At 38.4% G+C, this 23,649-nt stretch overlaps 1 protein-coding gene across 1 annotated transcript in view; it reads right to left on the reverse strand.

Annotated features, from left to right (window-relative positions):
* Positions 1 to 13,055, reverse strand: part of eIF3j (eukaryotic translation initiation factor 3 subunit j) — a 211,216-nt gene extending 198,161 nt beyond the window's left edge. The window contains exons 1-2 of the mRNA XM_090368455.1: positions 12,989 to 13,055; positions 12,770 to 12,855 (exon numbers count right to left, since the gene is read on the reverse strand). Coding sequence (XP_090224581.1) covers positions 12,770 to 12,855; positions 12,989 to 13,007 — 105 coding nt within the window. The 5' untranslated portion in view covers positions 13,008 to 13,055. The remainder of the gene's footprint in view (positions 1 to 12,769; positions 12,856 to 12,988) is intronic.
* Positions 13,056 to 23,649: the final 10,594 nt, after the last annotated feature.

Consider the following 23,649-nt stretch of genomic DNA (forward strand, 5'->3'; position numbering starts at 1 on the left):
AAGCCTCCTAGAGAGTTACCAATAGGTTCAGTCCGGTGTACTAACTAGCGGCTGGCCTGCGAACACCGTTTTAGAGCTGTACCCTCAAAATGTAAGGAATATTGGATCTCACCACGATGTTCATCATAACCTCAAAAGTCATCAATCATACTGCACGATGGAATAGATAGGGAAGGGTTGAGCGGAACTGAGCTCTAGAGACTAAAGATGGGTTCCACCACTTCAAGCCTCCGATAAGCAAAGTGGTGGTATTGTACCGGTTGATGAGAGTCATCTACCACCTAGTACTGCCTGGTAACATAGAGGGGCGGCGTTCCTCCATGTGGTGTGGGCGCCACACCTCGACCTCTGCTTACGTTGGTTCACACCTGGGTGGTCACCCACCATCTATTTGTGCATGGAGGTTATACCCAGTCCCACCATCGTGAAGGTGCAAGCAGAGGATTTGGCTGTCACAGACCGTACGGACTTTGACGAAATTGAGTCCACTTGACTTGAGTGTCACCCAAATATCAGTTCCATCAGCGTTTTAGACTCCCAAGTAGCAAGTACAGCTTGTCTGGCATATCTGAGAGAATGTCTGTGACAACCTCAAGGACCAAGTATCACAAATACAGATTTCAGAGGCCATAATAATTTTGCCCACCCCAATCCCAGTCAGAAGTACGTAAAGGCCATCTCCAATATTTGGAGTCTATAGTAATCTATAGTCTTCACATACTGCGTGGTGAACAGTGATGCTCTCTGTTTCATAACCACTGCCATATGAAATTGATATTTTGAGATAAATGAGTTTTACACAATAATTTCACATAATGATGGTCATAATTAGACCTGTTTCTATGCCTAGCTACACTAAAAATTTGTGAACATTTCTTCGGATACTTAGCCATTCATGATGCTTCAGGAAAAGGACTAACGGAATCTATATTAAAAATGTTAGAAACAAACAACATCAACCTAAGTAACTGCCGTGAGCAAGGGTATGATCGTAATGTGAAAGGTAAATGTAATGGTGTACAAGCAAGAATTTTACAAGAAAATAGAAGAGTTTTTATGTTCTGCGTGTCACGCATAATTTAAATTTAGTTGCATCTGATGCAGCACATTCTTCAACAACAGCAGAATTATTTTTTGGAGCATTGCAAAGATTATACACGATTTTCACTGCTTTACCATGTAGGTGGGATATTTTAAAAAGGCACATAAAAATTACTGTAAAATCTCTAAAAGAAACAAGATGGGAAGGAAAGATAAAAGCTAAGGCAATATTATATTATATTACCTGTTAAGGCAATATGATATCAGTTACGGGATATTACAGCTGCATTAAATGAAATCAAGGAACAGGCCAAAAGAAAAGATGCAAAATTGCAGTCTGAAATACAAAGTTTGTTAACGGAAATTACTTCTTTTAAATTTATTATGTGTAGTTGTTTGGTAAGAAATATTGACTATTAAAAATAAAGCCATGCAAAGTAGTAAAATTGATATGAACACTGCAATTATATTGATAGAAGGTGCTCTTAGTCAGCTACATAAATTTAGATCAGGATTTAAATTGTGCATGAATAAAGCTATAGACCCGGGGGGGGGGGGACCTGCATCCTTAAGCCCACATGTGGCCTTTTGGAGTACCAGTTGCGGCCTTTTGTCTATTTCTCTCAAATGCAAAATTCTTGCATTTGGTGACATAACACCAAACTCTAAATATTTTTAAGGTAAATTTTATCTAGTCTCTTTTTTTTTATATATCATTATTCTCTTTATATAATTTAGTTTACAGTTACGCCATACATTACCAAAAGAAACAAAATGCATAAAAATATTGGATAGATCGATAGAGGACAAAACAAAGTAAAGAGGTAAAATTATTTATATCAATAACTGTGTAGTTAGCGAGAGGCCTGTCAGTGGCAACTCGGTAATTGGCAAACTGGCAACCACCCAGTGATTCGTATCACAGGCCTGAGAGCTTCTTAAGAAAGAACTGTAACATGTTAAAGAAAATGTATGTTGCATGCCTTAAATAAAATGTATGCATTGCCTTTTCTAGTTAAGGAAAATAATAATTAATTATATATTAAAGTAAATACAAAATAAAGCATTCACAAACTTTACAGAATATTATTGTTTTCCATGTAGATGATATGGCATTACTTCCACTTGAAACTGAACTTCATCTGGCAATTGCCTTACTTATTAGTGATGACTCATCTCGCTGACTGCTATCAATATCAGTTGACATTCCACTCATTCTCCCCGGTGCCATCGGTTTCCAGTGCTTGTTTTCTTTAAAACTGAATCTTCAATCAATCTGTGTATTTCATTTTTAATTTTTACTGGTAACCCAATTATGTCAAAAAATAAGAAAAGAGCATTAAAGGAAGAAATGAGAGTATTCGATGAAGAACGGGAATTTCAGTATTACGTTGTTGCAGTGAAAGATAAAATTGTTTGCTCTGCAATGCCATATTGGCAACAGTGAAGAAATACAATGCATATCAACATTATGTGACTCATAAGGACAACAAATATACTAAACTATACGGAGAACCTTGAAAGTCTGCACTTAAGAAAATGAAAGATGGAAAGCAACAAGTATTCAAAACTACGTCAGGACAAGGAACTGACATCACTGAAGAGACATATAAAGTACCATATATACTTGGAAGAAGAGGCAAGCCATTTAGCGATGTGGAAATCATAAAAGAATGCATTGTTGAAGTTGTGGGATGTTTAGATTCAGCTAAGGTTAAGAAGTACAAACAACTACCTCTTTCAAGGAGGACCATAACTAATTGGCAACAAGTAGCCTGTAATATAACAGAACAGCTTCATGCAATATGTCAAAGCAAAGACATTTATTATTTGATTGCCTTGGATGAATCCACCGACATTACTGGCTTTGGGTGATGTTACTGCCAAGACACGTGGAATTGACATCTTCACCATGTTCAAAAAAAATGCTGTGAAGCAAAACTGATTTTATATAATTTAGTAAGTGTATGCACAGATGACATACCTTCCATGAGAGGAAAACATGAAGGATTTGTTGATTACTTTGATTTCCTTTCACTATATTCTTCATCAGCAGAATCTGTGCACCAAATCTACTGTTTTAATTGACACATTAAATAAAGTTATAGGTATTGTAAACTACATTCGAGCAGCAAATACATCATGACATCGCTAATTTCGCAACATGCTTCAGCTTGATGATGAAACATTCAGCGTGGATCTGCCATATTATTTTAAAGTTCGCTGGTTGTCCCAAGGACAAATACTTGTCAAACTTTTATATTTGCAAAAAAAATCACAAGCTTTTTTTGATGAACTGAATCAACAGTGTGAATGTCAAAAGCGGAATTCTGCAGAGATATTGTATTTTTGTATGATATAATGTCAAAGCAAAATGATCTGAATATTTTTTTGCAAGCTAAATTTATATATGATATGTGGCTTAAAATACAGGTATTTAGGAAAAAGCTGACCTTTTTCAAAACCTTGCTTACCCAATCAGAACTTTCAGCTGAACACTTTATTTTTATCAGCTGAACTGATAAAAGTAATTAATGAAGGGGGATACACACAAATCATTAAGAAATGCAACATGAAGAAATACACAACTGTTCTAGACTCCCTGATTGAAGAATACAATTAAAGGCTTGTGATTTTAAGAAAAATAATCTCATACTGAAACTAGCTTTTCAACTATACCTGATTGATGTCTCCAAAGCACCTGATGAATTAATTACAGATGGAATTAATTGAGCTCTCAGAAGATAATATTCTGAAGTCTCTATTTGATGTGAAGAAGGATCCTCTTCAAATATGAAAAAATGCTGTTGAATACCAACATTGATTGAGCTCTCAGAAGATAAGTCAACATGCTCGTCGGATGCTATCTCGTTTTGGCACAACCTACTGTGGTGAATCAACATTTTCATATATGACACAAATAAAAAGAAGCTTGAAATCTCAGATGACAGATATTCACTTGGAGGACCAATTAAAATTATGCTCAATGATGTTGGAACCAAATATCAGACTATTGTCTGGCATTAAGCTGTCGCAAAAAAGTCATTAAATGGTTTGTTGTCTAAGTTCATCCATTCCTAGTTTTGTTATCATCTTTGCTAAACAAATAAATAAATGTCTTTGCTAATTTTTTTTGTTTAAATTCCTCATATAATAACAGGCTGTAATTAAAATTGTAAGTATGTCTACAAAAATATATATATTTTTTATTTTTTTGGATACAGTAGAACCCCTGTAATCCGGACTTGACAGAACCACACTCAGAACGGATTAGTGAAAGTCCAGATTAACCGGAAGCTATCTTTAACGTAACAGTTTTTATTTAAAGTTCCTAAATAACAAAATTTTAACTAAATTGGTTTTTATATTAATTAATAAAACAATATTTTACAGTAAAAATTATAAAAAGTAAAAGAATATGGTAAGTAAACAAAATACAGTAAACCCTCAATTTAATGGACCACGATATAACGGATTTTGGATTTAAGGATCAGACAAATAATAATACAGTAATGTACATATTAATCTCGACCATATTAATTTTTTTTAGGTTATACAAAACTTCAGTGTTATTATTAATTAAAAATTAATAATAATTACCTATTTCTATTATTGTTTTGATAATTACCTACTTTTATTTTTATAATCAAATTCAGTATTGTAGTTGCAGAAATTGTAGTCATAAAATTGTTTTTTTATTCTTTCTCAAAACGTGTTCAAACAGCTGTTTTCCCAGATTGCAGATAAGAGCAGGCAGTGACTTGCAAGCTGAACATGACTCGGGACACTAAACTCCAGGTGTACCGACTTGCTTTGTTTCGGTTTCAGTCTGCCTCAAGCTATTGTGCGGTCAGGTAGTATATGGAGTGTTTCTGTGATTTCTGAATTGTGACTTTATTTATTAAATAATTTTGTAATCCTTACAATTTAAACTGGCATCAAGTGATAGAGGAGTTAAAAGAAAGCGTGTGAACTTAAATATAGCACAGAAATTAGAGCTAATTGAGAAATTAGAACAAGGCATCTGGTATTATTGTATCAAGAGATATTTCGTGTAGTTCCAAATAACTTTTACGGCATAAAAATTACGGCGTAAAAAAACAAACTTTCTGATATTCGTAAATCAAAGGCCAAATTGCAACTTTCCTTTGTATAAAACATGCTTTTGCCCTTAACTTCTTATAATTAATGAGGTTGGTTGTGGTTGGACATTTCCGAAATAAATTCCGGCTTTAATTTTTGCTTTCTTTGCTTTTGTGCATTCCTCATTCCACCAGTAATTATAATGCTTGCGACCAGGGGGATTTGATACCTCTACTGTGTCCTTGGCCACTTTTAGATGTGACGTGATGTAATCTGTTATATTATCAGTATTCTGGAGCTAGATTTTTTCCTTATCAAGAAAGATTGATGATCGAAATTTTTCCCAGTTTGCACGAACAAATTTCCATTTCCTGCAGAGTTTGTTTGAAGGAGTCTTTTATATTAAAAAATTGCATATGATTGGAAAGTGGTCACTGCCTATAGGATCATTTAAAACGTACCACTCTATGGTCAGAACCAGTATTGGAGAACAAATTGAGAAATCTATTGCTGAGGTGTGTCCAGTTGGGAGTTGTATGTGAGTGTGTGCACCAGTATTGAGTATGGTGAGGTTTTGTGCCTCTAGAAAGCGTTCAACAAATCGACCACGTGTGTCTGGTTTAGGATCGCCCCATAAGGAGTGGTGCCATTAAAATACCCTAATATACAGAGAGGCAGAGGTATCTGTATGAAGAGATCTTTAAGATCTTTTAAACAGTAAGTATGGTTTGGTGGTAGGTATATTGAGATAAGTGTTATTGAATTATGGAGAGTTATATGAACAGCAACAGCTTCTATTTCAGTTTGAAGTGGAATATGTTTAGTTGGGATCTTTGAATTTATCAGGATTGCTACACCACCATGGGCAGCAATTGCTGTATTACGATCTCTTCAATAAAGGCAATAGTTCTTTATCGAAGGAGAAATTTGCGAGGTTAGGTAAGTTTCCTGAAAACAAAGGGCAACTGCAGAATATTGGTTAATTAGATCATGGATATCATCTGTGTTGGACAAAAGCCTCTACAGTTCCATTGTAAAATACAAGGCATTATTTGTGTTTAATTGATGGAGCTGTATCTGACTGCTTTTTGAAGGTTACTGGCTTATGACATTCCAATTTAGGTTTATCTTTTTTGGAGAAAACTGGCCGACCTGTGTCCATTTCTTCTTCTGCAAGGATTTCTAGAAGGGGATCTTCCTGTATGGTGTGCCATCTGTGTCCATGGTTGTGTCCTGAATATTTTTCACTACATTTGCATTTGAACTATGAGATATGGTATCTATGACTGGAATAGGAGATGCCGGTGGTATTGTCAAAGGAGTATTATTTGCCTGGTCAGAGAATTTGGATTGTTGCTTAGAAAGAACATTTCTAGCCCAATCAGAAATTGATTTGTTAGTGGGAACTGTTACATTAGTTTGAGTGGAGACTGTTTGATACTTTTTTACAGCATTGGCATAGGTCATATTTTTGGTTATAATAGGTGCAACTACTTTTCTCACTTCTTGGTAACTGACTTTGTTCTCAACCTTGTATTTTACTATTTTTTTCTCGGTTTTCCACTTTTCACATGTCTTAGAATATGCAGGATGGTCACTTTTGCAATTTGGGCAGGTCATTTTTGTAACTGTAAATTCACTTTGTATGTGATCTGAGGACCCACAGTTGGAGCAGACAGGAACTCCTCTGCATACAGTTCAGTTTGTGAGTGGCCATACTTTTGGCATTTATAACATCTTAAAGGGTTTGGAATATAGGGGTGGATTCGGCAAAGTAAATAACCTGCCTTTACAGAGGAGGGTAAGTTGGGTGTATTGAAGGTGAGAATATTTCTGGTAGGTGTAAGTTGATTATCTCTTTTAACCATTATTCGTCTTGCTTCAATTACGTGTTGTCTCTGCAGCTCTTGAGTTATTTCTTCATCGATGACATTTATCAGATCCCAACTGGAAATCACACCCTTAGATGAATTTAGGGTTGCTATTTTTGGTTTTGGTTTGTTTTTTTTTAGGAGCATTAGCAACTGAGGCCATATTGCTAAGGGGATATGCGGTGATCATTTCCTGACTTTTCCGCATCCTCCGTATTTGGTGGTCACGGGCTCGAACTCCGGTCTAATCAAGAAGCGTGTGCTATGCACTGCTGCTCCTGCCCACCTGGCTACGGAGGTGCCCATTTAGGGTTGCATGAGGAGATATTTTTACTGGAATGCCAGCAAAGCTTGTGAGTTGTAACAGCTTCTCGGAATCTGTGGCTTGTGGTTTCTACTAGTAAGTCTCCTGATTGCAGTCTCTTCACCGTCTTGGGAGATCCTGCAGTAACCTCCAGATGTTTCTGAATGACAAAAGGAGACAATTTGCTAGTAAGTAAGTGGATGATTAAGAACGATGGGCAAGGTTGCTCCATCCAATCAGTCTTTTGTCTCTTTGGATTATCATTCTCAATATCCTGATGGTCTGTGTTTGCCATGTTTGCTCTTTTTAGCCCTTGACAAGAGGACTTATCTACCAAAGTTTCCGGCCCTGCAACGGGGAGGCAGGAGCAGTGCCGATTGGAGGCCAAGCGGTTAAAGTGTTAGTTGGTTAGTGACCTAGAAATATGGATAAAGAAATAAAGGTGGGTTTCCTTTCTGTGTTCTTTGGACTTTTCAAGTATAGAACAGTTTTAAAAATAGGACTCTAGAGAAATGTAAGAACTTAAAAATAACTTTATTCGCCTTTGAAGAGCACTTTGTAAATCGCACAAATATCGCTTGGCCTCGAAATATGCTTGGCTCCTGGGGCCTTAAAGGTTGTTGATAGTGTTATTTCATTAAAGAAGGTACTACAACAGTATGAAGCAAAATCAATAACTAGATGCTCAAAGCATTGGAGTGCAAACAGTTGACAAAAATACGGACATTCACAATGCATCTGCCAACAAAGGCAATGTAAGCATCTGTGTTAATTTACGCAATTAGCAAGTTTGAAATTTCTAAGAAATACAATAAAAACATTTTTTATTATTATTGGTTACTCATTTACTTTTGTTCAATATTTTGTAAATGAGTTCAGCAAATCATAATTAATAAACTGTTGTTTTCAATTAAGCTACCTACCTCTTTTTTTCCTTAAGTACAGTAAACCCTCGATTTAACGGACTAATATAGGGGAAAAGGGATGTCCATTAATGCTGAAAGTCCGTTAAATCGAATGTAACCTGGGGGGGGCATATTTTATTGTTCTTAATGTAAAAAAAAAGCTTTAATACAATATACGGTATGTACAATATAAAATTATGTTGCAATTTGGCCTTTGATTTATAGATATCAGAAACAGTTTGTTTTTTACGCCATAAATTTCACAAACACGTGCTGCGAGATGCCTTGTTCTAATTTCTCAATTAGCTCTAATTTCTGTGCCACATTTAAGTTCACACGCTTTCTTTTAACTCCTCTATCACTTGATGCCATTTTAAATTGTAAGGACTGCAAAATTATTTAATAAATAAAGTCACAATTCAGAAATCACAGAAATGCTCTGTATACAACCTGACCATACGATAGCTTGAGTCAGACTGAGACTGAAAACAAAGCGAGTCGGTAGACCTGAGTGTCCGAGCCATGTTCAGCTCGCAAGTCAACGCCTGCTCTTACCTGTTATCTGGGAAAACAGCTATTTGAACACGTTTTCAGAAACAATAAAAAACAATTTCCTGAATTTGATTATAAAAATAAAAGTAGGTAATTATCAAAACAATAATAGAAATAGGTATTATTATTAATTTTCAATTAATAATAACACTCAAGTTTTGTATAACCTGAAAAAAAAATAATATGGTCAAGATTAATATGTACATTACTGTATTATTATTTGTCCGGTCCATTAAATCGAGGGTTTACTGTACTGCTAAAAATGTAATACACATAGTTAAAAATCTTATGATACTATGAATTTCAATGCTCCTAAAAGCATCACATCCTACACCTCTAGTTTAAAAAAACGAAAGGGCACTCTTTCACTGTGAAACACAGGAATAAGAAATACAACACAAAATCAAATATAGCCACCAAGAGACAAATCAATAATTTAAAATCTACCATTTATTTAAAATTGGACCTAACTTTTTAATAATGCTAACTATCAAAAAGGCATTACCAAAAAAGTCGGGTCTGGCTATGAGCTATGGTTGTAAATTTTAAATTATTGACTTGTCTTTCTGTGGGTATATATATATATATATATAAAAAAAATATATATATATATATATATATAAAAAAAAATATATATATATATATATATATATATATATAAAAAAAAAAATATATATATATATATATATATATATATATTTTTTTTTTTTTTTTTTTTTTTGTTAGTGCATTGGCTTCTGTGGCCATAATGCACCTCCCAAAGTTTTTGCATTTTACTCTGATCCAAGCCCGAGGCGGGATTCGAATCCGCGACCTTTGGGTTGCTGGGCAGGCACTTTACCCACCTGGCTAGCCTGGTCAGCAGGCTATATATGAACTGACTTTGAGCATCTAGTTACATTTCTTATTGTCATGTTTATAGTGATGGGGGTGCCCATTTGTTTTTATTACATCCTGCACCCCAACTAGGAGTGCAAGATGTTTCTCAGAGTATTAAAATTCGTAACATTGTAATATTTTTAACTCTGTGCAAGTGCTGATTTTAACAGTAAATGGGGGGAGGGAAGCAATACGTAAGTCCTTTCATTTATATAAAAGCATTCTTAATTTCTAAGTATAGTGGATTATATCGTCTTTTCATCAACTGTTTATATTAAAAAAAAAAAAAAAAATGCCCCACCCTCATACCACAGAAGCACACCTGTTCAATTCAGGGTATGGGCAATACAGAATAACACAATTTTAGTTATTCACAAAGCATTTTACCCCAAAACATTTCACTATGAAAACTAGTCAATAATGATTACAAAATTAAATACTACTATGGCATATTAAAGGGAACTGTTGGCAAACTGCACCAATTGCAAAGTGGAGGAGAAATTGTTGAAGATAAACACAAGAAAGGCACCTGGGGTGGATGGGATCTATCCAGTTATATTAAAGGAGGCAGCAAAGGAGGTAAGCAAACCCTTAGCCATAATTATGAGAGCTTCCTTGGACTCAGGGGAGGTACCCATTGACTGGAGATGTGCAAATGTGACCCCAATTCACAAAGGGGGATCAAAGGCTGACACAAGTAATTATAGACCTGTGAGTTTAACTTCTGTTCCCGGAAAATTAATGGAGGCACTGGTGAAAGAAGCACTGCAGGATCATCTAGACAAGACTTCAGTTATAGCTAGGACACAGCATGGTTTTGTTAAGGGGAAGTCTTGCCTGACCAATTTGATTGGATACTATGATGCAGTCACAAAAGAACTGGATGCAGGGAATAACTTTGATATTATATACTTGGATCTTAGAAAGGCTTTTGATACTGTTGCACATGGAAGACTGCTGCACAAATTGGAGCAGTGTGGCATTGGAGGCAAGTTGCTGCTATGGATAAAGGGGTGGTTGAGGGGGAGAAGACAGAGAGTGGTAATCAATGGACACTGCTCATCGTGGACTAATGTTATTAGTGGAGTCCCTCAGGGTTCAGTATTGGGGCCTTTATTGTTTTCTGTATTTATAAATGATATTGATGATGGTATATCAGGCTTAATGTCCAAGTTTGCAGACGATACGAAGGTTGGCAGGGTTGTCAAGGACACTACTGACACTATGCTGCTGCAACAGGATTTGGAAAGGTTGAGCAGATGGGCTTCGAGGTGGCAAATGAAGTTTAACATTGACAAATGTAAAGTACTACATATGGGAAACAGCAACCCCAGAGCAACGTATCAACTCTGTGGTACTACACTGACAGTGGTAGAGAATGAAAGGGACCTGGGGGTGGTGGTGCAGGCAGATATGAAGTTCTCTGAGCAGTGCAGACGAGCTGCAAGAGTAGCTCATGGTGTATTGTCAATGATATATAGGAATTTTTCTAGCAGGGATAAGGAGGTGATTATTCCCTTGTATAAGGCAATGGTCAGGCCACACCTAGAGTACTGTATACAGGCCTGGAGGCCTCATTTCAGGAAGGATGTAGAGCTGCTGGAACGAGTACAGAGAAGGGCAACTAGATTGGTGAATGGGACAAAGGGGTTCTCTTACGAAGAAAGGCTTAAGTTTTGCAAATTACAGTGTCTGGAAACTAGGCACCAGCGGGGTGATCTGATAGAGGTGTACAAAGCCTTGCATGGTTTGAGCATGCTCAATGCTGATGGGATTCTTCCTCTAGCTCAGAAAAATCACCTGAGAGGGCATAAATTCAAATTGAGGAAAGACAGATGTAGGATAGATGCGCGGAAATTTGCCTTTAGCCAGCGGGTGGTTGGTGGGTGGAACAGACTTCCATCCCTTGTCGTGGAAGTTGATAGCCTAAATAAGTTTAAGGCTCAGCTGGACAGGTATTTCGAACGAACAGAGGGGTGAAGTGGAAGTGGTTATTTTTATTTATTTATGTTACTTTTTTTTTTTTTTTTTTTTGGCTGATGCTGCATAAGCTTGCTTTCTTGCATCAAATGCCTCTACTAATGCTAATGCTAATGCTAATGCTAATGCTAAAGTAATGTTGAATGCCAAGTGCCAGCAAAATTTAAATATAAATATCAAACAAAAAAATAAAATAAAATAAAAAATACAAAAAGATATAAGGCAGGTGAAAGCCCAAACCCAATGATTGAATTTATAAAGAAAAACAAAAGGTTCATAGGGAACCACAATGATCACTTCTCCACAGAGGCATCAGCCATGTACCAATTCCCTAAAACTTGCATTTCTATCATAGCCTACTAACAGCAAAAGGTCCATGCCCCTACATGAACAAAAATAGATATGAGGGATGTCTTAGATATGGTTAACCAAATGACTAGGAAGAAAATATAAATTCCCATATCAACCAAAGCCAACAGATAGGCCAACAAACATGCAAATATGCAATGTAACTAACTAAAGTTACACAGAAAAACACAGATTAAAAAGTTTTTAAATTAAAAAAATCCAAATTCAAAAACAGAAAACAAACTTATCAACACACCAAAATGGGATAATCTGGTCAAGCAACCCACTGGGTTTGGTGGAGGGGTTCCTGGTTGGTTTCTGCTTGTTTCTGGTAACATCTGCACCATTCTTTAAGCAGGCTTCTGTGCTTGCCTGGATGAGTGCAGTCGCCTACTCATGTATTTTGTATTTTAAATTTTATTTTCATTTGGTTGTTTCATTTTTAATTTTTTTCTGGCACGAAAGTGGCTGTTGGCATTTCTTAAGCATTACTTATTCCATTTTGCAACCCTTTAATGTAGTATAATAGCATTAAATTTTATGAATCATTATTTGAATACACCACGTTTAAATAAATATAGAAATTCATTCATCAAGAAATTAGCAATTATGAAATAAATATAAATCGTGTATTTGGTTCATATCCTAAAGATCGAATAGAGAGTTTACTCCCAATTAAATTTGCTTCAAACGTCCAGATTAATAAATTGAAAGTCTGATCTTCAGTATTCGTGTGTATTCCATCAGCGTGTATGTGTGTGCCAATAGTAGTACTGACAAAAAAAAGTTCCAGAAGTTAAAATTACCTTAACATCATCTTCCTCGTCCTCTCCTTCCCATCTGTCACCCAAAACGGGTTTTGTGAAAGATGGTGGCTGGAAGTCTTCACTTTCTGGGAAAAAATAAAGAAATAAATAAACAAAAACATTCGATAAATTGATAGATATAATATACTGAACAGAAAGAACGAAGTAAACAATGCAAGAAGAAAATTAATTTCATTTTAAGTTCAGAAAACTATTAACCCCAATCTCCGGCAGACATTTTGAAGTTCACGTCGTTAGAAAATAACGCAACAATCACGTGTATTCCAGAAACGTGAACTAGTTTTGGAGAAATCGAAGAATGATATTTAATACCGGTAGATGGCAGAGTAGATGCAAAAATATTTAACAGGAAAACATTGTTAAATGGCATGACGAAGCCTCACTTGGAATTTTAAACGAGAGAAAAACTAAACAGAGTAATCACATTGTGAAAAATTTCATTTGTCAATACGAACAGCAAACGACAAAAACAAAGAAAGAAATTAAAGATTGCAATAGCATTAGCATTAGCAAAGGCACATACTGCAAGAAAGTAAGCTTATATAGCATAAGCCAAAAAAAAAACGCTTATTTCACCCATCCACTCGCTCCAAATGTTTGTCAAGTTCTGCCTTGAATCTATTTAAGCTATCAACTTCTACGACAGATGGAAGTTTGTTCCAGCAATCAACCACCAGCTGGCAAAATGCAAACTTCCACACATCTATCCTACAACCGTCTATCCTCAATTTGAATTTATGCCCTCTCAGGTGATTATTCTGAGCAAGAGGAAGAATCTCATAAGCATTGAGCATGCTCAAACCATTCAAGGCTTTATACACCTCTATCAGATCACCTCGCAGGTGCCTAGTCTCCAGACACAGCAATTTCCAAAACTTAAGCCTTTCTTCGTAAGTGCAACCCTTTGTTCTAGTAGTAGTAGTAGTAGTAGTAGTAGTGGCACTTGATGCAAGAAAGCAGTGTAGGAGCTTATGCAGCATCACCCAAAAAAAAAAAAAAATCACACCATACCCTCCAATTGCCTGTCCAGTTCCTCCTTAAATTTATTTAACCTATCAACTTCCACAACGACAGATGGAAGTTTGTTCCAGCAATTAACCACCCGCTGGCTAAAGGCAAATTTCCGCACATCTATTCTACATCTATCCTTTCTTAATTTGAACTTATGTCCCCGTAGGTTCGTATTCTGAACAAGTGGGAGGATCCCATCAGAATTCAGCGTGCTCAACCCATTCAAGGCCTTATAGACCTCAATCAGATCACCGCGCAGGTGCCTAGTCTCCAGCCACTGCAATTTGCAGAACTTAAGCCTCTCTTGGTAAGAGGATCCCTTCATTCCCCTCACCAATCGTGTTGCTCTTCTCTGTACACGCTCAAGCAAATCTACATCCTTCCTAAAATGAGGCCTCCAGACCTGTACGCAGTACTCAAGGCGTGGCCTGACCATTGCCTTATACAGAGGGACAATCACCTCCTTTTCCCTGCTAGCAAAATTCCTATATATCATTGACAAAACCCCATGACCTGCCCTAGCAGCCTGTCTACATTGCTCAGAAAACTTCATATCTGACTGCACAATTACTCCCAGGTCTTTTTCATTTTCTACCACCTTAAGTGTAGTACCACACAGTTGGTACGTTTCTCTGGGGTTACTTCTACCCATATGCAGTACTTTGCATTTGTCAAGGTTAAACTTCAGTTGCCACTTCTTAGCCCATCTGCCCAAATTATCTAGATCCTGTTGCAGTAGCACACTGCCATTACTGTCATTAACAACCCTGCCAACCTTCGTGTCATCTGCAAACTTCGACATTAAGCTTGATATACCTTCATCAATATCATTGATAAATATACAAAACAACAGTGGCCCCAACACCGAACCCTGTGGGACTCCACTAATAACATTAGTCCACGAAGAGCAGCACCCATTGATTACCACCCTCTGTCTTCTCCCACTTAACCATCCTTTTATCCATTGTAGCAACTTACCCTTAATACCATTCTGCTCCAATTTGTACAGTAGTCTTCCATGCGCAACAGTGTCAAAAGCTTTCCTGAAATCCAAGTATATGATATCAAAATTATTTTTTGCATCCAGTTCCTTTGTGACCACATCATAATAACCAATCAAATTTGTCAGACAAGACTTTCCCTTAACAAACCCATGCTGTGTCTGAATTATTGCTGCAGTCTTGTCTAGATGATCCTGCAATGCATCTTTAACCAGTGACTCCATTATTTTACCCGGAACAGAAGTTAAACTAACTGGTCTGTAATTATTCGTGTCACCCTTCGAACCTCCTTTGTGAATTGGGGATACATTTGCACATCTCCAGTCCGTGGGAACCTCCCCTGAATCCAAGGATGCTCTCATAATTATGGCTAAGGGTTTGCTTAGTTGCTTTGCCGCCTCCTTTAATATAACTGGATAGATCCCATCCGCCCCAGGTGCCCTTCTTATGTTTAACTTCAACAATTTCTCCTCCACTTTGCTCTCAGTTATTACAAAATCATTAAGCACACTGCTACAATTTGATAACCTTCTTCCATTTTCAAACTGTAATGATTCCTCACGTGTGAATGTAGATGCAAAATACTCATTCAGTTTGTTTGCTATCTGAGCAGGATCATCAACAGTCGAACCATCGATGTCAAGTGGACCAATCATATTCAGCCCCTTCCTTTTAGAGTTTATATAAGTAAAGAAATCCTTGCTGTTTTTCTTAGCATCTTTTGCCAAAGATTTCTCGTAATCCGCCTTTGCCTGCCGAACCTCCTTTGTGACCTGATTACAGACTAGCTTATATCTGCTACAGGCTTCTGCGTCGCCTGATAATTTATATGCATCCCATGCATTTTTCTTCTCTGTCACGAGTCTCATTAGTTCATTTGATAACCATTTAGGCCTAAACCTTGAACAATATTTCTTCATCGGTATGAAAAGTCTAGTAGCTTCCACGATTAATTCCTTGAATGCTTCCCACTTAGAATTTACTGTTTGTAACATCGTCAGTCGATCCCACTGTACAGAATTTAAAAACTGTCGGAGACCACTGTACTCGCCTTTACGGAAGCAAAAACCCTTTCCTTTACCCCTGATGGTAATTAAATCTTTAAGTAAATCCCACGTCAGTACACTGTGATCACTGCCACCTAGTGGTTCCTTTATCTGCAAATTCTTAATACACGAATGATCACTGCTGATAACCAGATCAAGAGTATTTCTTTCTCTGGTTGCCTCTCGAACATGCTGCTGCAGAAAACAATCATCCAATAAATCCACAAAAGTCTGACTAGTGTGTGAGTGACCAACCCACAAGTTCCAGTCAATATCTGGGAAGTTAAAATCCCCCATTATAAGACATTCTGATTTCCTGGCCCACTCTATTTCTCCGTACAATTGTTCATTGTACTCATTCGAGTCATTAGGCCTATAACACACTCCTACTCTTATTTTTGCTTTTGCAGTGCTTATGTCACACCAAACTGACTCAACAGTGCACTGTCCATCTATATCAACTGGATGCACTTCTTTTGATTTTATGTTTTTCTTAATTAACAGCATAACACCTCCTCCCTTTCTGTCCTGTCTATCCTTTCTGTACACATTGTACTCCCCAAATTCCAGTTCTGCATTCCTTATATCTTTGTGACACCACGTCTCTGCTATCCCAACAATATCCGCCTTTGATGTCTTGACCAACACTTCAAATTCATCAAATTTATTTACTATACTTCTAGCATTGGTATACATGCAAGCATACATGCTCCTATGCCTATTCCTTATTACCCTAACACATCCCATATACCCAACTATTCCAGGATGACTGCCATCTGTCCCTGAAACCCCCAACACCCCTCGCTCCAGGTCGCTTCTTATTCTAATAGAAGTTGTGCAAGAATCACCTTTACCTCTGCCTGCGGTTACTGTTAAACTATTAGTCTTTGTATCCCCCCAAGCTAGCAGTTTTCCGACCCACCTAACACTGCCTCGATAGCATCAGCAAATATTCTTGCACCCTTTCTATTTAAGTGTATCCCATCCCTGTAGAAGCAATCTCTCCTGTTAACAAGTACAGTCCAGGCTGAAAAAAATTCTACCCCTTGAGCCTTGCACAATCTTTCCAGGGCCGAATTGATCGACAAGGCTCTCATCATATACTCCCTCCTATCGTGTCTGGGCAGAATTGCAGACACTTTTAAATTCAACCCTAATTCTCGGCTTTTTTTCAACAGTGACCTGTACTTGTTGAGTAATTCTGCCGGTCTCCTACTCTTAATATCATTAGTGCCAACGTGTACAACTATATCACCTTTTGTGCCCTTGAAAGATGATATCCGCTCTACAACGTCATCAACCTTTGCCCCTGGCAGACATACCCTGGTCCTGTTCCACCTATCCTTTTTACATAGCATGTTCCCCGTTTCCCTGACAATAGAGTCACCAACAACTAATAGTTCCTGTGGGACCAGCGCATTCTGCCTTGGGGGTTGCCGCTGTGTTGCGTGATGACCAAGTGCAAGCTCTGGCGTTGATGTGGGCAGCTGAGAGCTTGATGAGCCCCTCAATTTATTTCCTTCGAGGGCATCCACCCTGTCCTTCAAACTCTCATAGGCCCATAACAACGCTGAGTTGTCGCCTGATTTCCTTACACTCCTTACATCGCGCACACACAAAGACATCCCCCATGGCAATATCATGTTCCGTTCCAGAGAGTTCGGCAAACATTTCACAAGTTGCACATTTTTTTAGGCTGTGACGCGTTGGAGAATCGCCCCCCTCAGTTCTCCCCCGAGTCACAACACTCCTGCCACTTTGTGCCCGTTGCTTTGCTGCTCTAGTTCGGGGCATGGTAGTTTAAATTAATAAAATCAATAAATTAAATGTCAGTAGTATTTGAATAGAAACTATGAAATAGAAACAGTGAAACGTATTACTATATAATTATAAGTTAGAGCTACCGCAATTAAAAAATTTGAATTCCCTACAAAAACTTTGAATTCCCTATATACAAAAACAATGGCTACAAAAATCGAACAAAAATAACGGTTTTACTTATCGTAAGTAAAATCCACAAAAACTCTTTATCTAAATTAAAATAAAAAATAACCAGCGTAACTATAACTATATGACTACGTATTAAGTACAATATAAAACAACAATCATGTAAATAAAAGGCAAACACTTATCGTTTTTGCGGAGCCTGTTCTGTTCACTAATCTTGTTGCCCTTCTCTCTACTCGTTCCAACAGCTCTACATCCTTCTTAAACTGAGGCCTTCACACCTGTATATAGTACTCAAGGTGTGGCCTGACCATTGCCTTACACAAGGGGATAATGTATATCATTGACAACACACCATGAGCTACTCTTACAGACCGTCTGCATTCCTCAGAAACTTCATATCTGCCTGCAAAATTTCCGGAAGGTCCTTTCTTTTCATTCTCTACCACTGTCAGTGTGGTACCACAGAGTTGATACGTTACTCTGGGATTACTACTTCCCATATGTAGTACTTTACATTTGTCAATGTTAAACTTCATTTGCCACCTCTCAGCCCATCTGCTCAACTTCTCTAGATTCTGTTGCAGCAGTGTTCTGTCATTAGTGTCATTAACAACCCTGTCAACCTTCATATCGTCTGCAAACACGGACATTTAGCCTTATATACCATCATCAATATCATTTATAAATACAGAAAACAACAATGTACACAACACTGAACCCTGAGGGACTCCACTAATAACATTAGTCCACGAAGAGCAGTGTCCGTTGATTACCACGCTCTGCCTTCTCCCACTCAACCATTCCCTTTACCTATAGCAGCAATTTGCCTCCAATGCCACACTGCTCCAATTTGTGCAGCAGTCTTCCTTATGCAACAGTATCAAAGGCTTTTCTAAGATTCAAATACATGATATCAGATTTATTCTTTGTATCCAGTTCCTTTGTGACTACATCATAGTATTCAATCAAATTATTATTATTATTATTATTATTATTATTATTATTATTATTATTATTATTATTATTATTATTAATGGCCATATGATACAAGGAAGCCTGAGGCTTATGCTACACCAGCCAAAAAAAAAAAAAAAAAAAAAAAATTCCCAAGTTACCCCCTGAGAGAGAGAGAGAGAGAGAAGTAGAAAGGAATCACCAAGAAAGAGAAGAATGATGATATCCAGCTCAGGACCCTGGGTTTGCCAAGCCCATACTCACTAGATGTGAGCCCCCGGGGTTAAATTAGTTAGTTAGACAAGACTTCCCCTTAACAAACCCATGCTGTGTCCGAGCTATAACCTGGTCTTGGATGGCGAGCATGAATCCTTCAGTCTCGGGAAAGAGCGTCACGCTCGTGAGCCATACATTGGAACCAATTTTATCTATGTGATCTTAACATTAGCATTAGCATTAGTAGCGGCTTTTGATGCAAGAAAGCAAGCTTATGCAGCATCAGCCAAAAAAAAAAACACTTCAACTTCACCCCTCTGTTCGTTCGAAATACCTGTCCAGCTGAGATTTAAACTTATTTAGGCTATCAACTTCCACGTCAAGGGATTGAAGTCTGTTCCACCAACCAACCACCCGCTGGCTAAAGGCAAATTTCCGCACCTATCCTACATCTGTCTTTCCTCAATTTGAATTTATGCCCTCTCCTGTGATTATTCTGAGCAAGAGGAAGAATCCCATCAGCATTGAGCATGCCCAATCCATTCAAGACTTTATACACCTCTATCAGATCACCTAACTGGTGCCTTGTCTCCAGACACTGTAATTTGCAAAACTTAAGCCTTTCTTCGTAAGAGCACCCCATCTTGACGGAGATCATTGTAATGTCTGCCATGGAGTGTCTTCTCTGCCCATCATTCTTTCTTTGTTTGTACCTCATGGTTGGGGGAACTCCTCGCTTAGGTTGAGTGGGGTATACCGCTTGTCTATCTTCCTTATGGCTTGGTGGTGTGCTCCTGTGTGTTTCTAGAAGCAATCCTTCAGGTTAACTATCGCTGTCCTCTGTTGGTCAATGAGGTATATCAGGCCCATTCCTCAGTTTAAGTGCAGCATAAGCCTCAGGCTTCCTTGCACTATATGGCTAGTAATAATAATAATAATAATAATAATCTATGCTGTCTCATTGCTAACATACTCCTTCAGGGTCATAGATTGGACTAACACCGAGCTGGAGAATACCATGAAAAAAACAAGGACAATGATGACCAAGAGCCTTCAACACCATCCGATATCTGCCGTAGAGACTAAGAATTGGCCGGAAAGAAGGAGGAAGGGGCCTGATGGACTTCATTTAGCAACAGAAGACAGCGATAGTTAACCTGAAGGATTGCTTCCAGAAACACACAGCAGCACTCTACCAGGCCATAAGGAAGAGAGACAAACGGTATACCCCCACTCAACCTAAGCGAGGAGTTTCCGCCCAACCCTGAGGTACAAAGCAAGAAAGAAAGAAAGATGGGCAGAGAAGACACTACAATGATCTCCGTCAAGATCACATAGATAAAATTGCTTCCAATGGAAAGCAATTTTCCAATTACTCACGAACGGGACGCTCTTCCCCGAGACTGAAGGATTCATGCTCGCCATCCAAGACCAGGTAATCAACACCCGGAAATATAGAAAATACATCGGCGAAGAGCCCGGAGTGTTCGAAGACACATGTCGACGATGTCACCTTGCCTCAGAAACGATCCAACACATCACTGCCGGATGAAAGGTGATCACCCAGACTGAGTACACTTATAGACACGACCAGGTAGCCAGGATAATACATTAGAAGCTAGCAAGGAAATACCAATTGGTCGAAGAAAGTGTACCGTACTACAAGTAGGAACCCCAGGCAGTACTAGAGATCCCAACCCACAAGCTGTCCTGGGTCCGCACCATAATAACGGATAGGAAAATCCTGCACAGCAGACCGGACATAATCCTTGTGGCCAAGAAGGAAAAAGCTACCTATCTGATTGACATAGCGGTATCCAATACAGGCAACCTGCAGAAACCCCATGGGGAAAAAATTAGGAAGTACACTAACCTAAGAGAGGAGATCAAAGAGATATGGCATATGCAACAAGTAACGACCACAGGTATGGTGCCAAAGACCCTTCATAACAGCCTAGCAGCAATAGGCCTCCCAGCGAACACCTACAAGGAACTCCAGAAAGTCGCAATCCTGAACACTTGTAGGATAGTCAGAGATTTCCTCGACCAACAGTAACACCAGACATAACAACAACCACTTTGTGTACTTGGTAGCAATACCCGTCACGAGGTGGAACCCCTAATCAGGGAGATAAAATATAAGAGAAATAATAATAATAATACTAGTTGACCAAAGAAAGTACGAACCCCAGGCAGTGATGTGGAACATGCAAGAAGTATCAACCGTCCCATTCATCGTGTCAACCACCGGTATGGTACCAAAGACTCTATATAGCAGCCTAGCAGCAATAGGTCTCCCAGAGTACACCTACAAGGAACTCCAGAAAGTCGCAATCCTGAACACCTGTAGGACAGTCAGAGATTTCCTCGACCGACAGTAACACCAGACATTACAACCACCCTGTGTACTTGGTAGCAGTACCCGTCACTGAGTGGAATACCCCAATCTTGGTAGCAGTAGCCATCACGGAGTGGAATCCCCCAATTCTCCGAGATTGGGGGTTCCACCTCGTGACAGGTATTGCTACCAAGTACACAAGGTCGTTGTTGTTTTGTCTGGTGCATTAACCCTTTTATTATTATTATGGCTATTCTCATGATAATATTAATAATAATAATAATAATAATAATAATAATAATAATAACGAAAGACAAGGACAATGAGGACCAAGAGTCGCCAACACCACCCGAAGTCAGCAGTAGAGAGACTAACAATAGCTCGGAAAGAGGAAGGAAGGGGCCTGATAGACCTGACAGAATAACAGAAAACAGCAATTGTTAACCTGAAGGATTAATTCGAGAACAACACAGCATTACTCCACCAGGCCATAAGGAAGATAGATAAATGGTATATCCCACTCAACCTAAGCGAGGAAACCCCTCCCGCCCAGACAGTACAAGAAACGAAGTTAGAAAGATGAGCAAAGAAGACACTCCATGAAAAGACACTACAATGACCTCCATCAAAATCACATCGACACCACTGCTTCCAATGCATGGCTCACAAGCGAGGCGCTCTTCCTCAAGATTGAAGGAGTCATGCTGGCCATCCAAGACCAGGTAATCAACACCAGAAACTATAGAAAATACATTGCAAAGGAGCCCGGAATGTCAGATGACACAGGTCGATGATGCCACCTGGCCTCAGAAACGATTCAACACATCACCGTGGTGTGCAAGGTGATCACTCATACTCAGTACTCTCATAGACACGACCAGGTAGCCAGGATAATACATCAGAAGCTAGCGAGGAAATACACTTACATGAATTGCATTAACACTTATCCCTTATTTGTTATCACTACTTATGATTGTCCTATTGCGACTGACAATCTTTTTTTTTTGTAACATATGAAAAAATCTCCAAAGCTTTTAATCTCTCAACCACTATACATCTCAATGTCTCCAAATCATCTACACCCGATGAGCCAAAACATTATCGGCATGTTCGAGAAGCAACTAGGGGGAGTAATACTCTTGATCTGATTATCAGAAGTGATTCTTCATGCATTAAGAATCTGCAGATAAAGGAACCATTAGGTGGCAGTGATCACACTGTGCTGAAGTGGGATTTACTCACAGAGTTAACTACCACCAGCAGGGGTAAAGGGAAGGGTTTTTGCTTTCGAAAAGGCGACTACGATGGTCTGAGACAGTATTTAAATTCTATACAAATTTTGATAGAACCTAAACCTTCATAGAACTTAGATGAACTAATGAGACATATGGCAGAGAAGAAAAATGCATGGGATACATATAAACTATGATAGATATAAGCTGGTCTGTAACCAAGTCGCAAAGGAGATTAGGCAGGCAAAGGCATATTATGAGAAATCCTTGGCAAAGGATGCAAATAAAAACCGAAAAGAGTTCTTTACCTATGTAAACTCTAGAAGGAAAGGGATGAATCAGATTGGTCCACTGGATATTGATGGTTCAACAGTTGAGGACCCTGCTCAGGTGGCTAACAAACTAAACGAGTATTTTGCATCTACATTCACACATGAAGAGTTATTCAGCAAGGGAAATGCCAGAGGTAAAGTAAACACTGGCAGTGAGCTAGATGATTTTGCAATAACTGAGAGGAAAGTGGAGGAGAAATTGTTGAGGATGAACATAAAAAAGGCACCCGGAGTGGATGGATCTATCCAGTTATATTAAAGGAGGCAGCAAAGGCAGTAAGCGAACCCTTAGCCATAATTATGAGAGCTTCTTTGGACTCAGGGAAAGTACCCATAGACTGGAGTTGTGCAAATGTGACCCCAATTCACAAAGGAGGATCAAAGGCTGACACAAGTAATTATAGACCTGTGAGTTTAACTTCTGTTCCAGGAAAATTAATGGAGGCACTGGTTAAACAATTCAGGATCATCTAGACAAGATTCAGTTATAGCTCGGACACAGCATTGTTTTGTTAAGGGAAAGTCTTGCCTGACCAATTTGATTGGATACTATGATGCAGTCACAAAAGAACTGGATCCAGGGAATAACTTGGGTATTATATATTTGGATCTTAGAAAGGCTTTTGATACTGTTGCACATGGAAGACTGCTGCACAAATTGGAGCAGTGTGGCATTGGAGGCAAATTGCTGCTATGGATAAAGGGATGGTTGAGGGGGGTGAACACAGAGAGTGGTAATCAATGGATACTGCTCATCGTGGACTAATGTTATTAGTGAA

The sequence above is a fragment of the Mastigoproctus giganteus genome, chromosome 2 (assembly GCF_048544385.1).
Source record: "Mastigoproctus giganteus isolate SK-2022 chromosome 2, ASM4854438v1, whole genome shotgun sequence".
Classification (NCBI taxonomy): Eukaryota; Metazoa; Arthropoda; class Arachnida; order Uropygi; family Thelyphonidae; genus Mastigoproctus; species Mastigoproctus giganteus.